Source organism: Neopsephotus bourkii, unplaced genomic scaffold (genome assembly GCF_033783945.1).
Source record: "Neopsephotus bourkii isolate Nb327-2 ecotype Australia unplaced genomic scaffold, CSIRO-AGI_Nbou_v1 NB_804, whole genome shotgun sequence".
In the NCBI taxonomy this organism is placed as follows: Eukaryota; Metazoa; Chordata; class Aves; order Psittaciformes; family Psittacidae; genus Neopsephotus; species Neopsephotus bourkii.
Window position 1 is genome coordinate 3,067,953 of NW_026901300.1, and position 26,640 is coordinate 3,094,592.

At 49.3% G+C, this 26,640-nt stretch overlaps 3 protein-coding genes across 3 annotated transcripts in view; 2 read left to right on the forward strand and 1 right to left on the reverse strand.

The window, feature by feature from the left end:
• TMEM120A (transmembrane protein 120A) overlaps positions 1-26,640 on the forward strand; it is an 89,228-nt gene that overhangs the window by 60,893 nt on the left and 1,695 nt on the right. Inside the window, exons 2-9 of the mRNA XM_061355556.1 lie at positions 21,680-21,766; positions 23,240-23,358; positions 23,808-23,924; positions 24,795-24,854; positions 25,478-25,573; positions 25,829-25,918; positions 26,208-26,273; positions 26,514-26,575. Coding sequence (XP_061211540.1) covers positions 21,689-21,766; positions 23,240-23,358; positions 23,808-23,924; positions 24,795-24,854; positions 25,478-25,573; positions 25,829-25,918; positions 26,208-26,273; positions 26,514-26,575 — 688 coding nt within the window. The 5' untranslated portion in view covers positions 21,680-21,688. The remainder of the gene's footprint in view (positions 1-21,679; positions 21,767-23,239; positions 23,359-23,807; positions 23,925-24,794; positions 24,855-25,477; positions 25,574-25,828; positions 25,919-26,207; positions 26,274-26,513; positions 26,576-26,640) is intronic.
• On the reverse strand, positions 1,912-10,133 carry MDH2 (malate dehydrogenase 2). Its single transcript, XM_061355553.1, has 9 exons — positions 9,981-10,133; positions 8,333-8,501; positions 7,514-7,597; positions 6,427-6,536; positions 5,799-5,924; positions 5,054-5,131; positions 3,810-3,909; positions 3,215-3,366; positions 1,912-2,217 (listed from the first exon to the last, which is right to left on the reverse strand). The coding sequence occupies exons 1-9, from the start codon at positions 10,056-10,058 to the stop codon at positions 2,086-2,088; spliced, it is 1,029 nt and encodes a 342-aa protein (XP_061211537.1). The 5' UTR covers positions 10,059-10,133; the 3' UTR covers positions 1,912-2,085.
• STYXL1 (serine/threonine/tyrosine interacting like 1) lies at positions 10,283-20,518 on the forward strand. The gene is given in 10 exon segments (XM_061355577.1): positions 10,283-10,385; positions 12,073-12,134; positions 12,586-12,703; positions 13,018-13,060; positions 13,968-14,133; positions 15,438-15,580; positions 15,858-15,860; positions 16,223-16,317; positions 18,038-18,147; positions 20,289-20,518. Coding segments are annotated over 10 exon segments (975 nt in total). The 3' UTR covers positions 20,421-20,518.

Genomic DNA, 26,640 nt, shown 5'->3' on the forward strand with positions numbered 1-26,640 from the left:
CAGGTAAACCCAGCTAATTCCTGCTTCTAATTCCTACAGGCACACCCCAGTTCCTTTCCTCCTCTGGGGAACCTGTTCAGAGAGAAGGGGTGGGATGTCCCACACTTACCTTTGCCAACCATCTGTCTTCACAGGGATTAAGTTATCCACCACAGCAGTGCTCAGCCAGGGGAACAGCAGGTCTGACCAAGCAGGGAACACCTACACAGGTGCATCTCTCACCTTCATCCAATGTCCTTCTGGTCTCTGTCTTTGCTGCAGAAAGCCACAAGAAGGGTAACTCTTTTCCCTTTCCAAAAGGACAGCCCGTTTCCTGCACAGGAAATAGCCACAACTCCAAGCATGAGGCACAGGACTGGAAGAAAAACTCAAGCAACCCCAAAACCCAACAGTGGAGAAAGGGAAGGGAGGTTGTAAACATTTAGGGGATTTGAAGGAGACCCTGGAGAGCTGTGAGTCAGCAGGTGCTGGGAAATAATCCTCTTCCACCTCAGCTCCACTTACCCATGCTTTCCCTGAGTCCCTACTGGTATAAGCAAAGCTTTCTGCTTGTCCATGCAATTCCCCCAGATTTCACTGGGGTTGAACTGCTGACCCAAGGTGGAACCCCCTAAGCCACACCAGGAACCTCAAGTTCTAAAATATCTCCAAGCCCCAAATCTGCTCAAGCTGCTGCCTTACAGCAGGACTACAGTAAGTGTATGTGCTTTTCCTCCTGGTTGTAAGGCAAGGCTCTCCCTGCAGCCATTAGCTTGGTGTCATAGCTAGCCAAGGTCTAGCCAGTCACCACTCCTCTGTGTCCTCCAGTTCCCACATCCTCCTCTGCACCCCTCCAACATGGTATTTCATTCTATTAATACCACCTAATAATTACTTTGTTCCAAGCCTGCTGAGTAATGACTGCCAACACTTCTATTATGTACTATTCTTGTGAAGAACCCATGCTTTAATACAGTGAATTTCTGCAGGAGTGACAGAACTGTGCTTGCTATCCTCTCTGCCTCCATGTTCCACAGGGCAGGGAAAGAGCTAAGCCCTTTGGTCTCCATCTTCAAAGGTGTCACAACTGTGTGATCCAATTCAATGACAAACTAGTTAAAATCAAATGAATAAATTAAAACCCAGTTCAGAAGAGAGTTAAAGCAGAAGTGGGAGGAATAAAAAGGCAGTGACCAACAAGCACCTACTACCTTTAGGTATCTTCCTTAGAAGCTTCTGCACCAGGTTCTCTTGCTCACCTCAGTTCCTCCAGAAGTGCTGGGCTTTGGAGTTTCCCTCATCTAATCAAAATAAAGCCTGTTCAACTTGGAATTTGACCCATATGGATTAAAGCAATTCAAAGCAATAGGGTGAGCAGCACATGGAGGAAGAGGGAATTAATAGCTTCTTTCCTTAAAGCTTACCTTCAAAGAAGTCAGTGCAGAACTCATCATCACCATCTTCTTGCAGACATTTGTTTTTATATACACCAGAGGATGAATGGGAAAGAGGTTTATGCAGACACTAAATCAAGGCTTTTGTTCCTAACTAGAAAGTCACTTTCAGCATTTTAATTCTTCTCCTGGAGCAGGACTGATGTTTCAGCTCTGTACTAACTCCTTTGAAATCAAATTACATAAGAGACTAACGCAATGGAACAGAGGAAACAGCACCTCCTGAAAAACACCTCTTGGATCACTCAGTTATCCCTTTCACAAGCCTCTTCTGTCCATCTCGATCTTACTTCTTCATGCCTGGGTTCCCAGCTCCTGCACCCAACAAGCAGCCCAAGCCAAAACCCAGGCAGCAACAGTGTTGAACTTCATCGGTTCACCCACTTTAAGAGGCTGTTTCATCCCTCCTGAAACTGGTAACTTGAGACCTACAACTTCCACCTTCAAAAGACCAGCACACCAAGACAATTCCAGATGGTACACTGAAAAAATGAGGCCATTTTATTGATGATCAGACTCAGAACTGGCAACAATCATTAACCTAATACAGACAGACTTCAATCAAAGCAGGAGCTTTGAATCAGAAGTCATAAAGTGACATGATGCCTTAATAAATTAAGGAAGCTGTTCATTCCTCTCCATCATCAACACTTCACTTGAAGTTCTTCGCAAACTCCTCTCCTTTCTTAATAGAAGCCTTCAGCTCAGGCATAGCATCAGCAACCATCTTCTGTTCAAAGGGGGTGATCTTGCCAATGCCTAGGTTCTTCTCAATTCCATTTTTCTGAGGGAAAGAGGATTTAAGGATTAACCATTCATCAAATGACCTACAGAGTAACTTAACAGCTCTGATTAGGTATTACCAAGCTGAGATGAAGACCCAGCCCGGCACCTCTGTCATCTCCAGTCTGCCAACCCTGTGCTTCCTGGCAGGGCTCAGAAGCCTCTTACTATCTATAGCAACTTCTACAGCCTTCAAACTTCTCATTCACTGCTCAGAAGTGTGAAACTTGAAGCCAGTCCATCAGCTCCTTCAGGAGACTGACAGCAACTGCTCCTTCACACCTCTTCCTACCTTCAAACCCACCGTGTGCCAAGAGAACCTCTCTCCTGGTGCATGCCCTTCACTTGTGACTGGCTTGCAATCCGAAACTGCTTCAGAGTTGCATTCCTAGGATTCCAAGATCCCATGCCTACATCTAACCCTGCTCCTTTACTACCCCTTTACTTCCCTTCCTTCACCAGCCAGCACCTAAGACAGCATTACACCACCCTTTGCATTCCAGCAGCCATGACAGGGCTGCAGCATCCTTGGTTTTCACTCCACCCACAGCATAAGGGCGACAAAAGGAACACTGCTTTCAGAGTTCAGCAGAGGTCCCGAAAGCAATCTATTAATCCTAATCCATGCTATATTTCCCCATGTGCCTCAATTTCTGACGGATCTGCTTGTAGCAGATCGAGCTGAGGAGACAGGATTGCTGACTCTGGCTAATCATATAAAAGCCCCCCACAAACAGGCACTGACCTGAGGCACAAGCATGACCTCTTAAGCTGAACCTGAATCTCTCGTTACTCAGTGCAGACTCCAAGCAGATAAAAGCAGCTTCATCCCTGTCAAGCAGGAGGTATCTGCCTAAGCACAATACCCAAATGTTCAAGGACTGTTAAAGTCGGGCTCAGCTGTTAACTTCAGTGATACCTGGCATTAGACTAAACTGAAATCACTGAGCAAAAGCCTGTAGCTGCTGTTTGTAAGCCTTATCATTTAAAGTACATACTCCCAGGAGCAGAGGTGTAGAGAAGTAGGGGCTCTCCGTCTCGTCTGATCGAACAAAGGCACATTCGATGACCCCTTCCTTGCCATTTATTGCATTCACCAGAGAGAACACAAACCGAGCACCAGCATAGGCCATAGACAAGGTGGCAGATCCTGTAAAAGTTAAATCACTTTTAGAACAGATCATGTTGGAATTGGATACTTTCTTCAGCTTCAAAGGCCTCCACGCTAATATGTTCACAGAGCTGCAGTGTTAAGACTTCAAGCTCCCAGCCAGCCAGATAAAGCAGCAGCTTTTGGCCAGCAACATGGTATTCAGTTGACCAGACTGATAGGAAGAAACAGCTTAATCTGACAGCAGATTCTTTCTAAAGCCATACAGGACACAGGATCAGTTAATGTTTAGTCTTACCTACAAAACTGAGCTGCTTCTAGTGCCACAGTTCAGGAAGCCACTGACATGGCAGAGAAGCTAGATTTGTAAATCAGCAGTTCCCAATTCTGCACCACAGTTGTAAACAAGATTAAACTGAAGAAGAGTGCATCCATTCAGCTAGCCAACAAGAATTACTTGGAAGCTGTAGTTAAGAACCAACCTGCTCCTGCTTTAGCTTGAACAACTTCAGTTCCAGCTTCTTGAATTCTCCCTGTAAGCTTTACCAGCTGATCTTGAGGAAAGTCTACTTTTGGTGTGCACTACATTGGAAAAAAGAAGTTACTATCAAAGACCAGGACCGCTCCAGACACAGCATAAAGTCAACCACACGATGCCTTCTGTACTGTTACAGTTGTTACCAACAGTTCTCAACTGGGAAAATCACTTACCCCAGATTGTGTAACACTAAGGCTGCTGGTTATTGCATGGACTGTAACTGGAAACATGCAGCCATGCCCAGCTAAAGGGCAAACCACAGCCTGACAGCAAAACCACAGCCTGCCACGGTTACTCACTACAGTGTAGTCCTTTCCACCAGATGGATGCCCTCCAAACATGTAAAAGGCCTTAGGAATTTTAAAAAGCCACCTTGTAAATATTTGGGTCACTGTGGCATTATGGTAGTCAAGAGCCTTATGAAGGATCTGGTCTGCCAGCAGTATTTAGGAAGCTACTGAACCTTCAGATACAAAGTATGCTAAGCACAGCTGTGCAGGTCCCAACTGACTAACAGGAGCACCCTCTCAGGATTCAGCTGCTCCAAAGCTCATGCTTTTATTCCCTAACAACATCTTTCCGTGAAGCATACTTTACTCCCCACTTAGAGTAAAGCTCTTTTCTCCCCCTTCTTACAGATTAATTGGCCATATCGTAGTTATTTCCTCATGAAGCTGCAGCCTGCTTTAGAACAGCATTTCATTCTGGCTTAGATCCCTGAAGGGAGCCTCTCCCTGACTACCAGTAACTGCTTGAAGCAGTCTTCCCCACACAGCCTGAGCTATGCCTCCTCATTTCAATGCTGTGTGTGAAAGTGATGTTTCTAGTCCACCAGGGCAAAATCTATTTCATTTTCCTGCTGAAGACAGGTACAGACATCATGAAACACCTGTCACAGAAAATAAGACTCAAACCAACCAGGGTTGAGACATGTGAACACCTGCACTACACCTCAGTTCTTATCCCAAACTCCTTTAGAGAAGAAAAGCTGGAACTGTTTAAACCACCCAAATGAGCTCACTGCCTTCCAATATTGTGTCCCTCACCTCAGAATGAGGGCTGCCACAAGAGCAGGGAAGACTGTCTCTGCTGTGTCTTAGCAGGTTACATGCCATCACAAAGACGCTTTACATCAACTTTAACACACTGATGAGTGTACTGCCACCCACATCAGTAACTACAACTTACCTGAGAGATCAGAGGGATGATAGTCTTCCCAGCATGGCCACCAATGACTGGAACACTTACTCGAGCTGGATCTAAGCCCTAAGGGAAACATGAATACACTTCCAGCTTCTGAAGTGTATTGGCAAGAAAAAACATGTAAAACCACCCTGCTTCATTTTCTGTCCTGGGTATTCAGACACATTGATAACCCAGTGCTACACAGGACAAGAGTTTCAGAGGCAGCTGTACTCCAAGAACAAAGCCAGATCTATGGAGCTGAACTCCAGGTTACTCTGTTAACTTTGGACAGGTACAGGATATTATTAATACAAGTTCAGATAAATAGCAGCGCATGTGTAAAGTTCATCAGGGATATTACGAGCAGGAACCTGTTACACCTCCTGATAATTGCAGAATATCCTGTAACACACAGCATTGATAGCTTGACTTGCAAATACACCCTACAAAATTCAACCCTCTCCTCCAGCTGCACCTGCAAATGCCAACGGAATGAAGATGAACACGTAGCTTCCTCACAGGGGACAGCTATCAAGAGGAAAGGTCAAAGACTCTTGAATCACATATTGCAAGAAACCCTATCTCAGGCTGCTCTAGAGAAGAGAGCAGGGAATCACTGCCTTCACCTCTAGCTCTACAGAAATCTGAGCTCCTTCGGCCCTCTGCAGTGATTTTAAACACAGCGTTGATAGATCTGATGACTGAAACAGGCAGCATCCTTCCCCCAGCATCTGTCACTATGAATTACCTTTAGTTCAGCCACAAAAGTATTCGCTCTGACAATGTCCAGCGTTGTAACACCAAAGATTTTCTTGGGATTATACACTCCATGCTTCTTGAAGACTTCAGAAGTGATTGGGATGGTTGAATTTACCTATAAGCAAGAAAAGGCAAGCGTTTGTTGAAACCAGTGTAATAATGAAGCCAGTGCATGAACTGAACAGGCCAGTAAACAACCTGAAGTCAACTGCAGCCAATTACTTTAATTCCTAAATTGAAGAGCAATTTACAGTCAGGAACTCATCCATTTTAAATAACCATTAAGACAATAAATTTGCTCATTCACATTACAAAGGCTGTACCCTTAGGGAGCTAAGACATTTATTCCAGCTAAAACACCAGCATGTACTAGAACCACTGGCATACCAATGTAGAGATACTACGCACTTTCATATTCAAGTCTCCTCTGACTTAATACAGCCAAGAAAAATAGGTTAGTAGAATCAGGCTTTTACTCCTTTCCTGCACATAGCACTGTAGGCCTTGAAGATACTGGTCAAAACTAACAGGAACTCAGATTACTGCAGTATTCTCAGTCTGGGGTGGGGTATTCCCCCCGCCCCTGTACATTTTCAAGGTCTCCACAAGACGCTTACCGGGTTAGAAATGATACAGATCATGGCTTCTGGACAGTGCTTTGCACAGGCAGATGTCAAAGTAGCAACAATGCTAGCATTGGTGTTGAACAGGTCATCACGGGTCATACCTAAAACACATCCCATACAGTATTTTAAGTTATTCATACTCTACTTACTAATAGGCAAGCAACCCAGTCAAAACTCTGCTCTGGAGAAAGGAACGTCAGCTTCTGGATTCATATATCAAGAGGAAACTCCCTGCAGCTGCAGCAATGAATTGGCCCCAAACAGAACTCCTCTCACTAATAAAAGACTTCTGCCCTTTCAGATGGAGCAGCCCTCTTCAGGAGCAACCCACTCAAGTGTCAACCAGCAGGATCTATGTCACCCAGGCAGCTTGAGGTACAGTGTGACCACACTGACACCACCGTACCACTGCATAACTGCTCCTGAGTTCCCTTCTCCTCTGCAGTCACCTCCACAGCTACAGTCTGAATGCCAACTGCTCTGTGTACAATACTGCTGCTTGCTGCAAGTGCCACCTCTTATTTTTGGTGCAGCAGCTACTTTAACCATGAAAAATTAAGAATTAGAAAGAACTAGGCTATCAAGTCTAGGATTTTCTTACATTCCCAATAGGGTAGTGAAAAACAGAGCAGAAATGGAGCAGGTCAGAGACATTCCAGGAAGCCTTAGCAGCATTCATTCAGAGATGCCCACAGAAGTTATAGAACAGTTAATGAAAAACAAATAGATTATGTCTGTTCCACTGAGAAATGAAACCAGGTTTTTCACTAGAGCATTGCTCTGGGCAAAAAACACAAAGGGAGATTCAGGATCACTTGCATGAGAAGTCTTTGCACCTCATCCCTACACAGGAACCCCAGCAATCAATCCTGCCCATTTTAGGAGGGACAATCCAAGAGACAGGCTAAATGAGATACCTGATACGACAACAAGCAAACTCTAGGCCAGTGTCATTAATAGACACTTATATCCCAAGCCAACGGTACCACAAAGCACCAGATACAGCTCTATTTGAATAACACTACTGCAGAGACACACTTCAATGAAGCCCTAGGGCTTTTTAACAAAGAGAACATACCTGGTTTTCTAGGTACTCCTGCAGGAATAACTACAACATTACAGCCCTTCAGACATTCTGGCAGCTGCTCAGGTCCCATGAAGCCTGAAATGGAAGACATTCAGGCATTATGGTTTTGCCAGCTATTCAATACCCGACACTTTGAAATGTAAGATTATGCCCAGAAGCACCCAATTCCTTATTTAACTGAGCCTTCAACTCAGCCTTATGCTGAAAAGCAAAGCAATACAACTACAGATGGATTCTATTTGATGTTATATCATTTCAAAACTTACAGAGTAAGCGCTGAGAATCTCACATTCATCTGTTTCAAAACCCCTCAGTTCCTCCTGCTATATGTATTTAGCTCCCCAACCCCCCTAGCTTGCATTAGTCAGTACCCCCAGAGAATTCCAGATAGGCACATTCAAGTCAAATGCAACCTCTTGGTGCTCCTTGGATAAAATGAACATCAGTAGATGATGTTTTGGTTTCATCAGAACTTGACAGCTGTCCCTTCAGAACAGCAGCACACAGAACTCACACAGATGCCCAGGGAGCTTCAGTCTACCTGCAGTATTCAATGCTCAGGCTTCCCCCCCTACCCCCCCCAAGATGATTTTACTGAATGTTTCCTGCCAGTTATTAGGAATTCCCCTTCAACAGTGCAACAACAGCCCATCTTCATCTAATCAGCTAAGCCTTCACTCGTAGCTTGAGTAAAAGCTACTTAAATTGACAGTAGGCTTCAAGATTTCCCTTCACAAGCAATGGGCATCTTCAAGTATGAGACAACACCCTAAGGACCCCTTCAGAATCACTTCCAGCAGTGCACAGTACCTTTCACATTCGCTTTTGTCTCAATGTGGCTGAGGTCAGCTGCCACGCCTGGAGTGTGAGCAATATCATAGAGGCTGAGCTTGCTCACCAGCGGGCTGTTCTTCAGCAGAAGGGAGAGAGGCTGCCCAATGCCCCCAGAGGCCCCAAGCACTGCTACCTTGGCATTGTTCTGAGGACAAAAGATGACAAACACCATTCTGGTTACTGCAGATGTAGCTGCATCAGTGACCTTGGGATTTCACCACGCTCTCTTTGCTTTTAGTTCTATTTCCCCATGTTTTTATGCAGCACCACACAAACTCAATTGCCTAAACCCACAGAAAGTGACCATCAGGACAGCTTGCAAAGATCCTTGAGGTTTACTGGTAGGGCAAATGTTCTTTTGTGACCTGAAGCTCAAAAGGGAAGCAAAACTAGGCAAAGTAACCCAAAAGATGGAAAAGTCTGCCTGAGACTAATACCTGCTACCTTGTGGGCCCAGGTCTGATTTTGGACAAAATCTGATTCTAGTTTTCACTGCCAGTGTAAGAAGAAAGTACACCTGCCCATTTGGAAAATCAATACACTTGATGGACCACGATAAATGCAATAATGATTGTATATGTGAAGAAAACATGTATGCCTGAAACAGATTCAAAACAGTAGCTCTGGCTGCCTAAGGACTGAGGCTTGAGAGCTTTAAGTGACTGTATTTCCAGCTTTGATAAACAGTGGCTGAAGCCAGTAATAGAAACGTTGGTTTGCTGCCCTGGTGAACCAATCTGAACTCTAATGTGCTCACTGGGAGGAGGTTAATCCTTTCAAAAACGCCTCTTCTCCTATTTGTAGATGTTAGGAAAACAACTTTCAAAGTCCAGAACAACCTGAAACTGCAACACTCCGGCACAGTGACAGAGAATTACAGGCTAACACACAGACATGACATGGTAATACAATTACTGCTGATAAGGACATTCTCTATCACACTGCCTTTGCAGATAAAGCCATAACAGCTCTAAGCCCCACCATGAACCGCTTAATTATTATACTCTGACGAGAACTAATCGACCCAGGAGCTAGATCAGCCTAACCTCTGCTTGGTTCTCTTGCTATTGCAACAAACGTGGGTTAGCACAAAGCTCCCCAAAGGAAAGCACAGTCTAACGCTAGTCACTGCAATGCCCAGTGTTTATGGCTGAGCTGATACCATGAGGCCAAAACCTCACCGATAATGAAGAGAATTCATAGCAAAACAATCACAGCAGCCTCTCTTACAAAGCATATCCTTAAAGAAGCATTCTGTGATAGGCCACTGGGTGCTGTTCACACTAGAAGAGAGAGGCCGGTCTCTGTACACAGCCACAGTCCTCTGCTGGTATTAAATCACATACTTTCAGCATATTAAGGATTCAGAATATATTAAAGATTCAGAATATTGAGGTTTCAGAACATGAAGGATTTACTGATAACCCCCAAACCACCAGCTTCAGCGCTTAAAGGGCACGAAGGCAGCAGCAAACAAGCCTCAGTACGGCCCGGCCGATTCTGTCCCGTCAGGACCAGACCTCACCCCTACCCTCAGCCGCGCTCCCCTCCCTCAGCACTCGGACACCCGCGGCCGCCTCAGGGCGCTTTATCCGCCGCCGGGGGGCTCGGGCCCGGCCCGTACCTGCGCGGAGGTGGCGATGCCGCGGCGCAAGGCACCGCTACCGGTAGCGGCTGCGGGACGGGCGATGCGGGACAGCATGGCGCGGGTCCGTGACTCCAACGACCTCCACAGGGAAGCGCCTGCGCGGAAATGCTGCTACTCTCGCGAGACTTCCTATCTCCCCTCCCTTGGGCGGAAATCTCGCGGGATCTGACACCTCCGTTAACGGCCGTCGGACCTGCGTAGTAACGGCAGGGCCGTTGTCACGGCAACGTAGCCGGGCGGGTTGTGAGCAGTCGACGACAGCTGGAGTTCGCGTTCGGATGGCGGGGATAGAGCTGTGCCAGCCGAGGGAACTCTGCAACATCCTCAACCAGCACCGGCTGCTGCCGCGGGTGGTAGACCCCAGGCACCTGTGCCTGTTGGGTGAGCTGGGGGCACTGCTGACTGGCACACGCACACTGACACATTGGATATAAGGAGGAAATTCTTAAATCTTGTGTAATAATACAACTGACTTCCCTTCGTAACTCACGAAGTACAAAAGTTACGAAAAAGGAATATGTTTCCAGTTACAGAGAGTTTCTTAGAGTGTAGCAAGCAATATTTCCCTTTAAACCCTTTGGCTGCACACAAAGACTTGTGAGAAGGACTTGGGGGTGCTGGTCAATGAGAAAATGAACATGAGCCAGCAGTGTGCACTTGCAGCCCAGAAAGCCAACCATATACTGGGCTGCATCAAAAGGAGCGTGACCAGCAAGTCCAAGGAGGTGATCCTGCCCCTTTATTCTGCTCTCGTGAGACCTCACTTGGAGTATTGTGTGCAGTTCTGGTGTCCTCAACATAAAAAGGACATGGAACTGTTGGAACAAGTCCAGAGGAGGCCACGAGAATGATCAGGGGCTGGAGCACCTCCCGTATGAAGATAGGCTGAGAAAGTTGGGGCTGTTCAGCCTGGAGAAGAGAAGGCTGCGTGGAGACCTCATAGCAGCCTTCCAGTATCTGAAGGGGGCCTATAGGGATGCTGGGTGTAGACTCTTCATTAGGGACTGTAGTGATAGGACAAGGGGTAACGGGTTCAAACTTAAACAGGGGAAGTTTAGATTGGATATAAGGAGGAAATTCTTTCCTGTTAGGGTGGTGAGGCACTGGAATGGGTTGCCCAGGGAGGTTGTGAATGCTCCATCCCTGGCAGTGTTCAAGGCCAGGTTGGACGAGGCCTTGGGTAATATGGTTTAGGGCGAGGTGTCCCTGCCCATGGCAGGGGGGTTGGAACTTGATGATCTTAAGGTCCTTTCCAACCCTAAATTTACTATGATTCTATGAACAAACCCCACACATTACACACTGACACACAGAGACACTGACACTGACATACAGACACTGACACACTGACACTGACACATGGACAGTGATACTGACACATTGACACTGACGCTCTGACACTGACACATTGACACTGACACACTGACACACGGGCACTGCCTGACCATGCCTGCAGCCAGGCACCACACGCCAGCCTGGACCAGCATCCCAAGGCAATGGGGTTTGTGAGCTCCAGCTATGGGCAACAGCACATGTCACTTCTTGCTATTAGTAGGGGTTGCATTTGGGGTGTTTCAGGTGCTATGACATGGTACTCTCTGGTTTTCATCACATACAGCTCTTGCTGCTCCAATCCGTCCCAAGGATACACAGGTACACTCTGCTGCTCCCAGGGGTTGTAGACGTGGATTTCTGACCATTGCAGTAAGATTGCCCATAGCATTTGCACCTCACATGGTGCCAATACCCCCCAAAGGGTGCCTGATAGTGCAATATCAAATGCTTTTGTGAGGGAGTCAGCCAGTTTGGGAGTGGGGTTGGATGCCCCTCTCCCCATTTCTGGGATGTTCATGACCTGAATGTAACATATGGCATTGCACATAGACTCGCACCAGTGCTGGTGTCTGTTATATCCACATAGAAACTCTCAGCCCCTAAAAACCTATATCTCATTCTCTGGTTGATGTCAGTACCTGAATTCCCACTGGCTGAATGACAAAGAGGAATCTACCTTTAAGCATCAAATAAACCAATTGCTCTGCCTTGGCTGTTCGGGTTTGTTTTTCAGATGTCCGCACTGAACCTGAATATGATGAGAGCCATATTTTTACAGCCCGCAGGATTACACAGGTCCGTTTGTGTAAACCATCCCTGGATATAGCAATTAGCAGTGAGCCAAAATTGCCTTAGAACCCATGGGAATTGTCCCAGCCTGTTCCAGCCATATTCCACTTCTGCCACTGGGGGGTTGTATTCTGTCACAAAGCAAAGGCAGCTCCAGTAGCTCAAAGGACTGGCACCAGGAGCTGTACATCAGGAGGAACGTTGCACAAGAACTAACTTATTGTAGCCTTGTCTCACGAAGGACAAAGTGATGGCATCTTTGCTGCTGTGGCTGATGAAGCAATCTGGTGTAGTTTGCATCACTACTGAATTCTATCTGGGTCTTTCGATGTCAAGTGCAGGCACAGACCCAAATCTGTCCCATTGCTATACAGTAGCATCTTGCAAAATGTCAATAGTGTTGATGCCACAAGAGTGGGGCTGTGCTCCTGAGAGAATTCCTCTGTTATTTTGGCAGGATCTTACGGGGGGGCATCTGATCCCGACTCCACTGGAGCTGGCGTGCGTCAGATACTGCGTGGTGTATGACTACAAGACCAGCTCGTTGGATTGCAGTGACTCTGATGAAGGAGGAGGTACGTGTGACCCATGGTAGTCAAGACCTCGCTGTCAGATAGATATTCTTCCCATTCCTCATTTCATTTTATGAGCTTATTGGAAGAGAGATGAATTTACTCAGTTTTACTTAAGAAACGAACATCTGTGCTATGCCTCTGACTGTCTTGCGTGTGTTCTTAGGCTTAAAACCCCAGATTTTCTTCCAAAGCGTCCTGGCAGGCCTGATTTCCTAGCTGTACACTGATCCCTCTGAAGCCTCTTATCCTGTGTGAGGAATGGGTTCTTTTTTCCCCTACATTTCACTGAGATTGGGCTTGTCCTTGCCTTTCAGGAAGCAGGTTTTTGGACTCAAGTTCCACGTCTTCACAACATGAGTACTTCCTTCTCAGAGGGTTACAAAAGGCTTTCCCATCATCCTATTTCAAAGGGCTTTGCTTTAATGGGCGTAGTGACTTGGTGAAGTTCACTGCGAAATGTGAAGAGCTGGAAACATTGCCATGCAATTGTTCAGCCTTCCTTGAACCGTGGAAGTGTTTAGCTCGCACACATCCTTTGGCAAGGAGTTCTGCTGTGTGCAGAGCCGCTTGTGTGTGTTTGTTTGGCTCCGATTTAGCTGTATAAAGGCTACTGTAGTTTTAGTCAAGATTTTTAAAGACAAAAGCATGGGAGTGTAAGGGGAATGAATAAAGCAAGCGTGTTCATCACTGCACAACAGTGATGAGACAGGAGTAAGGGAAGGTGTGAAGAGTCAGAAGTGGGTTTCTATTGTGCTGATCTGTTCCCAAATCAGACATAGCTAGAAGCAAGGGGGATGGATCCCTTGGGAGAAGGAGTGGGAGCAGTCATCTCACATAATTTACTTCACTGAGGGGAGTGTTTAAAACATGAAGAATGTATTCAATATACCTCCTCCTCTTCCCGTTTGCCTAAAACAGACTAAAGACAAGAGCCTCCATAAAACTAAGATTAATAGATCTAATTTGATAATACTTCCCCATTATGGGAACTTATTACAAGCATTTCTTAATGCATAACGGGGAGGAGGAAAAATAGCTTTTATCTAGACCTACAGAAGAAACCAGGAGAGGAATAAAAGCTCAGGACAAGAAGTGACAAGCAGCATGCCATGTTACTGACCTGCAGCAACAGTTAAAGAGTGAGTCTAGCTTTTAGCAAGGCTTTCTCCAGAGCATTAGATGGAATGAGAAGGAATTTGCTGTGGGTGTCAGTGGGACAGAGGTAACCCCCAGCACTGATGGAGATGATCTGACCCTGCCAAAGAGCTTTTTGATCTCATTTAGAAGCCAAGAAGGGACCTGCCATCCACTATGCTGAAGGCTTAAAGCAGTTCACCAGCCACCCCGTGCTCGTCCTAAAGGGAGGATACAAGAACTTTTCAGCTTGCTATCATTTCCTGACGACTCAGAGGACTGTGTGGATGCCCTGGGTAAGACAAGACTAACTTGCAAATAGAAGACATCAGCATTCATATTCAGGTGATGATGGCTGATGAGGGTGGCCTAAACCTCACATTAGAGTCATTTTAAAGAGAGGAATCCAATGTCATTTGAGTGGCTGTGCTTGCCCTGAGTCTCACCACTAATTCTTTGACAGCTGTACTTTGTCTTTCTTTCCTCCCTCTTCTATTGCTAACGAGAACAACCTGGGAGGGTTTCTCTGACAACCCCAAAACTGGCTTACTGATAGCACAGACAACTGAACAAACAGTAGTAAATGATGAAAAGAGGCAGGCTCCTCTCTCACATGTGGTTACCGGGGGTGATGCACAGTAAATGTTTTCAGACAGAAGTACAAACCCTATCAAGCACTGTGCTCCATGTCTGTAAAGCTTTTCATTGGAAAGGATCACAAACCAGGTGCTGCTGCATTGTGAAAGAAAACAGCCATCTACTGCAGCACTGGCGTCCTCATTGTTGGGTTTCACCTAGGAACATCAATCTATTTAGCTTATGAGAAACAATTACCCTTTTTTCACATCTAAGGACCTGAGGCAGAGCAGATTCAGAGGGTGCTGTACAGCAGAGAGCATCTCATTGCAACACGTCTTTTGTTTCTGTGGTTCCTAGTCACTTCTGATTCACATGAATCAGACCAGAATGATACGGTGCTAACCTGCAGGACGCGGCAGCACAGCACTGAAAACCAGTTTGCTTTGTGCTCCTCTGTGAAGAGCAGCAAACTGCTGAACTTCCACATCAGACTGAGCTCTCAGTTTAAGCTGTTGCTCTCTGTTGCTTTAAATTGTGAGGCTTCTGCTTTGTTCTGCTGCAGCATCAGCTGAGTATCAGGGATGTAGAGGCACTGCTGGCAGCCCAGCCTTCACACACAGACACAGGATGCAGTTGCACACTGGTGTTGTGCCACACCAGGGCACCTGCAGCTCTGCAGGTGGCAGGTGATGCCATTCAGCCTTGCAAACAGTAAGCAGGGAGAACATCAAATGAGTCTGTTATGCTGCAGTACCCCAGAAATGGAAAGACTCCTGTTTAGTTAGGGTTTGTTTCAAGTGAGGCCACAATGACAGCAATGCTGTTAATGACTCTCAGTACATCTAACAAAGACTGATATACACAAAGTCCAGGTGATTGAATGAGCCATTATAGTAGAACGTGTCATGGGCTGTTGCCTAAGCCTGTGTTCAGCTCTTCACATGACTTACCTTTAAGAACTTACGAAGCAAATGGAAGCAAATACACTCTCTAAACTGAGCCAATGGTTTCTCCCTGGCAGGAGCTGGCCAAATTCCAGACATACCCCGTAGAAATACTACCTGCGAAGTTATATATGGGCAATATCAAGCAGGCCCATAACTATCAAATACAGGAACACCTGAAGATCCACGCACAAGTCAACATCTCAGAACAGCACACATCGTACGTTCAGTAATGCATTACCCTCACCAACGTCTGTGCCTGTGGAAAGAGGGAGGTGGCGCAGCACCAGAGCCCATTGCAGCACCAGATCCCATTCACAGAGGAGTCAGGGCCAGGGAAGCCCCTGTTGTTTGCTGCAGATCTTAGTGCTGTTTCATGCTCTTGTTTCTGATCTGCACTCCAGAGCTAGCACAGCTGCAATGCAGTTCTGCAGCCCTCCACGGTGACATGGGTGGGTTGAGTGACAGGAGGACTGGGAAGCCCTTGGCATTTCGAGTCTGTCACATTCTGCCCTCCTTCACAAAGAACCTACATCTCCGAACAGCTTCCAGAGCACAATCTTACAAACACATCAGTGTAAAAGCTGAATTACTGATGTTTCTCAGATAAGGAAGCTGTAGATCAAGTTAAGATACCAATGCTGATGCCATGTGGAATGGAAAACTAGTAATTAAACTGGTTCTGTGTTACGAGTGTCTTGGTGTCTTACCATAACAAATCCCTTATCATAATGCTAACAATGATAATGATGTAAAGCTCGCACATGTAACAGGGCAAAGACAACTGTCAGCTTGCCTTCAACAAGCATCTTTCTCAAAGCTGCTTCTCTGGTTCCTATCACACAATGTGCTGTTTTTCCAGGTTTGCAGACATAAACAGATACCTCCACATGCCTGTTCCAGATACACTTGAAGCAGATCTTTCTTCTTTCTTTCCCACCATTTGTCATTTCATAGGTGAGTTGTTCCTGCTCTGTGATCCCTGAGACCTTGCTCACTGTAGGACATTAGGGGGGAGCAACTGTGATTCACTTGCACAGGAAGCTCAGACAGAAGGGTGGGGAGCGGTCAAAATCAGTATGCTCCCAAGCCAGCCCACACCCCAGTGGACACCTTTGACTCTTACCAGTCCAAATCTTCAGCCACCCGAGCTTTATTTGAACCAGAGAGTGACACACACTAGAGAGCTCCCCACAGTCTGAGTTGCAGTGCAGACCCACTGTAGAGCCTGGGAAGACTTTCAGGTTGGACAGCACAAACCTGCCTTCGACTGATTGCATCAGAGAAGGCAAGAAAATACATGCTCTCCAGCTCAGTGCCCACAGCAGACACAGCTCCCACAGCTCCATCCTGGCATTGTGTCCAACCCCATCATTATCTTTTATCACACTCATGAAATAACACCAAGGCCCTGCTGAGCTGAGCGCTGGAGCAACCCAGAAGCAAATATCACTTTGTCCCGACAGACCTTATCATTCAATATGAGAAATGAAAACTGGGCACAAAGAGAGAAAGAAGGAAATGATATTTGAGGATCTAATGGTCCTAAACTGATTCACATGCATGGAAACCCAAATAGCAAAATGTACTTCCTTGCCTTTCATTTTGCCCTGGGTTTTTCCCAGTAGCATTGCAGAAGCAAGACTGTAAGAGTTTATGAGCTGTAGCTCTTGTATTAGTGTATGCTGTTTACTTGATGGTCAAACTGTTGATAGGCTAAAGTAAATCATGTAAGCTAGAACGGTTATGGGTGAACACTATACTAAGGCTTTCCCCATACTCTGAGAGGAGTGGGGATATCATCACACCAGGTGTATGTTGGAGTGGGGCCATTTTTACTCAGGTCTTAGAACAGAACTAGTATCTCACAATAGAAATAAGTTATAAAACACTGGTCTGGTGCTTAAACAATAATCAAAACCTCACAAGCTCTTCACAGCAGTAAAAGAACCTTTGACCTATGAACGCTAGAGTTCAGTTGCTGATAAAAACATGCCATGCTGCCTGCTCTGGAGAGGGAAGGAAAGCAGTCAAAAGGCTATTAATAAAATATGCAGCCTGTCAGGCATACGTAGCAGAGTTACCATGGTTAGGAGTGACTGACAGCATCCTTGGGCTTAGCTTTTGGAGGAAGAGTTCGCTCGTCTTAGCAAATTCGACTGCAAATTATCCATCACCAACACATCATAAAACCTGTGCCCTAGCTGGCACATGCACACTTCTTGCTAGGAATCCCCATAGAAAAGTAAGGAATTTGAAGCCTAAGTCCCCTCCAGATTGAGAGCTGATTCCTTCAGCTTGAGTGGACAACAGGCTTGCATTCATCGGCAATTTCAACACCTTTAAACCTGTCTGGGAAGAGCTGGAGGAGGTGATGTGGTGCTGACCAAGCTGACTGCTCATGGTGGACCACTCTTCTTCAGCTACCTGATGGAAAGGTGGCACCGATGCGTAATAAAGCATTGACTGGTCATTGCCATCTAGTTCTGGTCTCCAATGCCATGTCTTAACTCAGGCTTCCAGCAACAGGAGCTGCAGTGCCCATCTGCTGCTGCCAGGGTTCATGAGGGTCCTGTTGCTCAGGCTGAGAGCTGTTGGCTGTCACTGTGTTAGTGCTTGGCTGCTGGAAGCTTGATTTCCCAGATCCCTAATCCATGATCGGCATTTCTTTCCCCAGATGCTCAGCTGGGTCACGGAGCGGTGCTGGTGTTCTCCAGGCGGGGGAAAAGCCGGAGCAGCACAGGAGTCATGGCCTATCTTATTTATTCCTGGATGTTATCCCTAAAGGTACGTCCCTGCTGTATTTCCCAGAGGTACTGCCTGGGTCTGCAGTTTATTTCTGCTTCTGTAGCCTCATTACTGCAGTAATAAGAGAGATACTATCCGTGCTTTCATGCAGGCTATCCACCTGATAATGCAACAGATTACATTACACGAGATCGCATCTTCTTTATACCCTTAGGGAGGTGGCTCACGTGTGATTTTGGAGCTGTGGGTCCTTATCCTGGCACCTCTGATATTCTTACATTTTCCTACTTAACTGTGGGGCTATAAAAATAAAGCTGTGGTTACAGAACTTAGTATTTCTGCTCTCCTGGATTGGAGAAAGTCAGGATCTGGAAGCTGCTGGATTTAATCCCATCTCTTAATACCATGGGGGTTACAGGGAAATTTGGAACCCAGTGTTTGCAGGGCTTTGATTCACCACTGACTTCAGCGCCAGCACTGACTTCTTCGAAAATCCTATTTTATTTCTCCAGAAGCAATCCCCCCACACAGATACTACTGTAGAGAAAACAGGAATGGGATAATACTAGCACTGGAGGGAGATACAGGTTAGAAGGCCAGTACCTGCTGTTCTGTAGCTCTGGATAACAGAAGAACAATAATGAATGATGGATGAGAGTGAGTTGGCTGTGCTTTAGCCTGATGGCCTTGCCCCTGGTGCCAGGCCCTTCTTCCCTTTGCTTGCAATGCTTGGGCATCATTCTGCCATAAGCACCATCCAATGGTGCCTGCTTAACACAGAGCCGGCTAGTTCCCATGGGAACTGAAGAGTTCCTTCAAAGCCTTGTCCTTGTTTGGAGAATGTTTCCTCCTTCGGGAGCCTGAAAGGATGAATCCAAACTCCACTGAAGCTGGGCCTATATCGAATCATTTCATTGAGCTTGTGCAAACATAAGGGGAAATCTTTCACCATTGCTGGGTGCCAAGGGGTAATTTCAGGCTGAGCATGCCTTCAGGGCTGGAGACACTGCTGATAACGTGGGGTGGGATTGCTCCTGCACGCTGATAACCCTTCCCATGCTATCGTACTGCAGTGCCAAAGTCAAAGGCTGACCCTTGCAGATTTCCCTCCATCGCTATCAACAGGTTGGAGTCAGCATTTCACCGAGTGCCAAAAAGGAGGAGGAGGAAAGGCTGCCCTGGCAGCAGCATGCTGCGGCTGGCCGCAGTGCTGCTTGGCTGGGAAAAGCTTTCCCGAGGGATTCCCCTGGCAGACAAGTTTGCTTCTTGCAGACGAAAGCAGTGCAATAGATTCCCATGGGATCCTCCAGCCAGTCCAGACAAAGAGCTTTGAAAGCTTCCAAAGATGCAGATGTTGCAAAAGACAGGCAGATTTGGGATATGTGGCCCCTTATGCGATTAGCAGTCGATCTGTTGAGTTCAGGGGAACTGGAGACATCCACGCTGTGGGCTCAGAGGGGTGAATATTGCAATAGATCAGCCTCGGAGCCTGCAGACTCACTGAGATTAGAAAAGCAAACCAGTGGAGCACTATGTGCTAACCTTTGGTCTCATTAGGCTTAAGCAAACTTCCAACGGTGGGGGGACAGTCTGTTTCAAAAGCAGGAAAGGGATGGATAAACCCAAGGATGCAGCTGGAGCAGAGCACCGGGATCCTGGTGGATCTCCCCTATGTGTAGCAGAGCTCCGAGCTGATTACTTGGAACTCACAAATAAGGTGGCTGTAATCAGTGCAGTGGGGTAACTGGAGTGTCATAGCTGCTCTGTCACATCGGATCGGACCAGTCCAGAAACATGATAACCTTTGTGGCTTACTTGGGAATAGCTGATAGTTCACTGCTTTGCTTATCGTCCGTGGAAGAAAGAGAGTTTTAGGGTGAAAATCCAGGAGTGCAATGTTCCATTGGTGTAAACTCATGGGAGGTACCTGCTGGGGAGTGAAAGCAGCCTGAGCTGTCCTCGTACCCCAGAGAGCAGTGCGTGAAGGTGACAGGCTTGGCTGAAGCTCAGACCTGAACCTGTGTGTCCCTGTGTTAGCAGCCAAAGTCTTACCTGCAGGTTCTTACACCCAACACAGAGTAAATACAAAGGTGTGCTGTCTACAAGGGCAGCTGTTCCGTGTAAATCCCTGAGATTCAGCTCAGATTCCTAATGCTGTCCTGCTTCCCTTCCGTTCAAAGAGCATCTGGAGCTATGTCCTGAAGTGCAAAATGAACATGAGACTGCACCAAGGCTTTGTGGAACAGCTCTTAGACTGGGAGACCAAAATACACAAGACCAAGATCACAGGCATCTCTGAACTCAACTACTGAAGAGAACACCCAGCAGGGAATGGCATTTCCCCATCTGTACCCCTGTGCTGGTTGAAAGCTACTTGAGCTTCAAATAAAATAGAATGGCGTTCCTCTTTGGCTTCATGGTTTTGGGGATCAAGTTTTGAAGCCATTTGGGGAACTAACCTGTGCTGTTGAAGGCAGCAGGTTGGGAAAGCAAATCCTGTGGGATGCAGCCCGTTACGTGCTGCTCGTCTCTCTTGTAAGCCAAGGGGATGGTAACCATGCTATTGGGCACAGTCATTACCCCAGGTATGGGGCAGTCACTGGGGTTGTCCCTGGAAAGGTTTGCCAGTCCATAGCGTGGGACAGTGAATCCAGGATGTGACTGCGCCTGCCTCCAGCCCGGAGGGGTGATGTCAGGATTTCCCTGCTCCAGTCCCAGTGGAAGCTGGAAGTCCCTGCCTTCTGCGTGTGAACTCACACCCAGACCCACCTGTGCTGCCAGCAGCACAGCCCTTGGAGCTGCCAAGAGCCCTGTGCGCTGGGAAACGGCTGTGATCCTGCTTTTAGTCCCTCCTGGCTTCCTTGGGCCAGGCTGCTGTTTGCAAGGAGAACCAGAACACAGCTCACAGCCCAGAAACCAGCCGTGTCCTGGGCTGCATCAACAGGAGCATGACCAGCAGGTCCAAGGAGGTGATCCTGCCCCTCTGCTCTGCTCTTGTGAGACCTCACCTGGAGCATTGTGTGCAGTTCTGGTGTCCTCAACATAAAAAGGACATGGATCTGTTGGAACAAGTCCAGAGGAGGCCACGAGAATGATCAGGGACTGGAGCACCTCCCATATGAAGATCGGCTGAGAAAGTTGGGGCTGCTCAGCCTGGAGAAGAGAAGGCTGCGTGGAGACCTCATAGCAGCCTTCCAGTATCTGAAGGGGGCATATAGGGATGATGGAGAGGGGATATTCATGAGGGACTGCAGTGATGGGACAAGGGGGAATAGGTTCAGACTGAAACAGGGGAAGTTCAGGTTAGATATAAGGAAGCTCTTCCCTGTGAGGGTGCTGAGGCGCTGGCACAGGGTGCCCAGAGAAGCTGTGGCTGCCCCATCCCTGGCAGTGCTCAAGGCCAGGTTGGACACAGGGGCTTGGAGCAACCTGCTCCAGTGGAAGGGGTTGGAGCTGGGTGAGCTTTAAGGTCCCTCCATCCGCCCCCATCCCCTGCACCCATGGCTCCATCTCCCCGGCCCTGCCTCTGTCCCCGCCCCCGGGGCGTGCCGGAAGCGGGCGGGCCGCGGGCGCCGCCGCCATGTCGGCCATGGCGGGCTCAGCAGCCGAGTGCCTGCGGGAGTGGGAGGAGCTGCAGGACGGCTTCCAGCGCATCCAGGTACCGCGGGGACAGCGCCGGGACCGGGCGCTGAGGGCAGCGGGGGGAAACGCATGGGGGGCTCCGGCCCCCTCAGCACCAAGGCGGGTGCAGGAGCAGGGCTCCGGCCGGGGCACGGCCCGCCTGTGGGAGCGCCGGGGCGCTGGGTGCCTGGCGAGGAGCGCGCAGGGCTCAGCGGTCTCCCAAGGAGAAGGTTGGGCAAGGGTCCTGTGCCGCATGTGCGCCGGTCCCCGGTCCTCCTCCTTCCCTCCCGGGAGCGGCTGCGTTGCGGCCGGGCCCGGATCTGGGACAAGGGAGGCTTTGAGAAACCTCCTCTTGCTCCATCGGGGTTGCGTGGATGTCCCGGGTCAGCCCCTGCGCCTGGGATGGGTCCTGGGCACGGCTGAAGGTGCCAGCGCAACAGCAGGAGGGGATTCCGGGTGGGGAGCAGGAAAGCTCGATGGGAACGTCCATTGAGAGACAGGGACATAAATCACTGCCGCGGCACTCGGGGCTCCGTTCCCACCGTGCCGCTCGTCATCACCAGGAGGAGAACGGGTCCTCTGCATCCCTTTGACCTTTGAGAGCTGATGATGAAGTGCTCGATAAGAGCCACGGCAGCTGAAACGTGTGTATATGCGTGCGTCAAGGTCTGGTCCAAGGGTTGGTGTGAGCAGAAACTAAGAGAGTTTAACTCTTGTTTAAGGCTTTGATTGCCCTTGGTTTGATATTATCCCAAGTTTCTTAGATGGTGGTGAGGATTATAGCGGAGAGTGGTAGGAGTGAGATGGATAGGGAGGTAAGTGTGGGGATTAGGGTGTTGGTTGGGTTTTTAGTGGATCATTGTTTTATTTTGGTTGATGGGTTGTGGTGCTGAGGCTGTGCTCCAGCTGACCTGGACAAGCGGCAGCATTGATGCAGCATGCTCTCGCCTTCCCCTTCTAAATATAGTGAGGAATGGGATCTGGCCTGACCCAGGTGCGGTTGGGTTACTGCTGCCCCAGCCTCCTTGTCCCAGCTCCTTTGGGGCGCTTGGGATGGAGCCATGAGCCGGTGGTGCACAAACCTCCAGGAGGGAATGCCGCTCATCCCATCCCTGCAGCCAAAGCCACTGCTCCTGCGTGGCTCTCAGTTATATCCCTCCCACCAGCAGTATTTTCCCCCTGAGTCTTTCCATTCCCCTATGCCACAATCAATGGACTCCCAATGATGGGAGCATCCCTGCAGCGGGGCTGGGTTGCTGGGTAAGCTTTCATAAAGGCGGCAGACCCAAGCCGTGGGCAAGGCACGAGCCGGCTGTGCCATGTGGATGTGCCTGCACCTGTAGATAAATCCCTTGGGATTGGGGATGGGCATCCCCAGGGGCTGATTCTGCCCTCAGGCTGTCCTTATGCAGACAGCTCTGGGTACCAGTGCTGTGCAGGTGAATTAAGGACAGCAGATGCCCGTGCAGAGGACAGGCAGCTGTAGCGTGTGCTGTTCTCTGTTCCCCAGGACAACCACAGGCTGTACAAGCAGAAGCTCGAGGAGTTAACCAAGCTGCAGGACGGGATCTCCAGCTCCATCGCACGACAGAAGAAGCGGCTGAAGGAGCTGGCGTTGTCCTTCAAGAAGTAAGTGGCTGTCCTGCGAAGGACGGGACAGTCAGACCTCAGCTCTGTCTCCAGCACAGCCCCTCCTGCAGCCTCGCTGGTAGCAGAGAGCTGCGGAGCCCTGAGCTCACCCAGGTGGATCCTCCTCAGCTCCCCCTTCCTCTGCCCCCATTTGCGCCTTGTTTGCAGCTTGCAAGGGCTTTGCAGGGAAGCTGAGCTGCACAGAGCTCTCCCCATCCTTCCCAAAGGGTGAAAGGACCCACCTCGCTCTCATTCCTGCTTCCTTTCCTTGAGCAACATCCCAGCCTGACAGAGGAGCTCGCCCTGCACACGGAGTCATGGACTTGCCTCCGGCCCATCTTCCCTGTCCTTGGGGTGTCCTTGCCTGAGACAGTCATGTATTGAGTTCCAGCACATGCTGAGTGTGTTTCAGACGCTATCCTGACGCCAGCACCTTCTTTCCTCCCCAGATGCAAAGCCCACGCGAGCCCCGAGCAGCAGGAGACCATCCAGGAGACCCAGAGCCTGATAAAGGAGAGGCAGAACGTGTTCTTTGAGATGGAGGCCTACCTGCCAAAGAAGAACGGGTAAGAGGCACCTTGTCCCTGGGTGAAACACCACGTCCTCACCCTGCTCCTGGTGACAGCCTCACAGCCGCGCTGGAGGACACCTGGGCAAGAGCCAGGCTGAGCCTCTGCCTCCAGTGGCCTTCACCTGCCCTTGAATGGTGGCCATGGGCCAGGGGAAGCCCTGGTAACACCCCTGTACCCGTGGCACATATGGGGTGTTATCAGGGTTTAACCACACCAGCAGAGAAATACCAGGCAGCCACTAAGTCCTCCCTTGTGGGATAGGGTGAATAGGAACAAGGTGAAACCTGGGGGTTGAGATAAGTTTAATAACTGAAATAAAGTAGAATATAATAACAATAATAATAGGGAAGAGGACTAAAGCCTGAGGCAGGCAGATGATGCACAATACAACTGCTCACCACCTGCTGACTGATCCCCAACCAGTGGCTCCCACCCAACTCCCCCCAGTTTCTATGCTGAGCCTGAGGTTCTCTGCCATGGAATACCCCTTTGGCCAGGTGAGGCCTCTGCTCCTTCCCAGCCTCTTGTGCAGCTCCTCACTGGCAGAGCACAGGAAACTGGGAAGTCCTTGTTGCTAAGAAGTGCTTATCCTAAACCATAGCTGTTATCAGTGCTATTCTCACACTAAAGCCAAACCAGAGCATGGCACCAGTTACTAGGAGGAAAATAACCCCTATCCCAGCCTGAACCAGGAGCGGGGTGTGCTCAGCCACCCGTCCCCGTGCCCTTGGGAGGTGATGCCAGCACATTTGTGCCAGTCACGCTGCCTGGCAGCTCCGGGTGGGAGACAGCTGGGAGCTCCTGGATGCCATGGGATGGCTCTGCAGAGCACTGCCTGCCCTAACGCCTCTGCTCTCTCCCCAGGTTGTACCTGAGTCTGGTGCTCGGGAACGTGAACGTGACGCTGCTCAGCAAGCAGGCCAAGTACGGCTCCTGCACCTGGTGCTTTGCATGGTTGGGGACCCCCCTGGCACCAGGGACATGTGCAGACACTGTGACCTACAGTGCGGGTCCTGCATCCAGAACCAACTGAGCCCTCAACTCCTCACATCCTTGCTGCTGGGCTGGGCTGGGCTGGACACGCAGCTCTGACAAGCTACATGGGATCCTCCACCGATGCCGTGCTGGGTTTCCCCTGTGTTGGGCACTTCCAGGAGAGACAGACCCGTGCAGCCACTGGCAAACCCCTCCTCTTCCCTTGGGGAAACACCAAGGGCTGGTTCTGGCTCCTGAGAGCATCCCCGTGGTGGGACACCAGTGCCAGAGGTGCCCAGCCAGGAGCTCCTGTTCCCTCCCTCCATTCCCCAAAGCCTCTCCTTGGAGGCAGACCCATCTGCCCAGAGTCCTCTGGGGTGTCTTGATGGTGTCTCACCTTGTGAAAGCAGCTTGGGGTGCTCTCCTCAGGAATACCTGGGAGATGGGGCTTTTCCTGAGCATGTCCTAATGATCCCCAATGGAAAAGTGCTTTTGCCCAGCTGGGTGGGATGGGAGGACACAGATTTCCAGCAGCCACCTTGCTCCAAGCCTGTCCTTGTGTTTCCCTGCAGGTTTGCCTATAAAGACGAGTATGAGAAGTTCAAGCTCTACCTCACCATCATCTTACTCATTATCTCTTCTTCCTGTCGGTTCCTCATCAATACCAGGTGAGTCTGGCTTGGATACTGGGCAGGGATCTCCTCCCAGAGCCCTTGTGTCCTCCTGTCCCAACCTGAAAGGTCCAGAGGAGACCCTGGCAAAGGATCTGGCTGCTGCCCTGGAGCTGGGATGGCTTTTGTGGCTGCTGTGGTCTCACTGTGGCCATGGTGATGGTGGGGAAGCAGCTCTCACTGCCTTGGTGGGCATCCTGCTGTCCCAGCGCCTCTGCTGCTGCCTTTACACCCTGCTTTGTGTGACACCAGGGTGACAGACGCTGTCTTTAACTTCCTCCTGGTGTGGTACTACTGCACCCTCACCATCCGGGAGAGCATCCTGATCAACAACGGATCCAAGTGAGTCCCATGGGCTTGGGAAGGGGGCATGCAGCGAGTTGTCCTTCTCTATAAGGAGTTGTTGGGAGTTGGGGCCCATCACACAGCTCCATGCTTCCCAAGGGAGCGGCTTCCTCCTACCCAGGGTGTGTAGCAAAGCCTGGGGATGAGCTGTAGGAGTGGGGCAGGAGGAGCTCCCCACGCAGAGGTGGGGTGGGAAGGTGGAGCAGCAGTGGGAAGTGCCCTGCTCTCTTGGTGTGTGTTTGGGTGCTCAGGACCTGACCCCCCCTTCTCTCTGTCTGCCTTCCAGAATCAAAGGCTGGTGGGTTTTCCATCACTACGTTTCCACCTTCCTCTCGGGGGTCATGCTGACATGGTAAGTCTGTGTCCCCCATCTCATGGGGGTCCTTGCTTGGGCTGTGGATGGCTCAGGGACCTTTGCTGCCCCAAGCCATGGCCATAATCCTCCTCCATGGATCTAGCAGTCAGCTCCATGTGCTCCTCACCAGGCAGGGTGGGCTGGGAAACACAAGGTGGTGTTTCACAACCTGGGGTGTCCCCCCACTTCAGTAGGGCTGGCTGGGCCTCCTCTCACCCCACGCCTGTCTCTCCACAGGCCAGATGGGCTCATGTACCAGATGTTCAGGAACCAGTTCCTCTCCTTCTCCATGTACCAGAGTAAGTGCTGCCATGGGGGGGGTGACAGAGGGCTGGACATGCATGCCTGCCTGCCTCCATAGCAT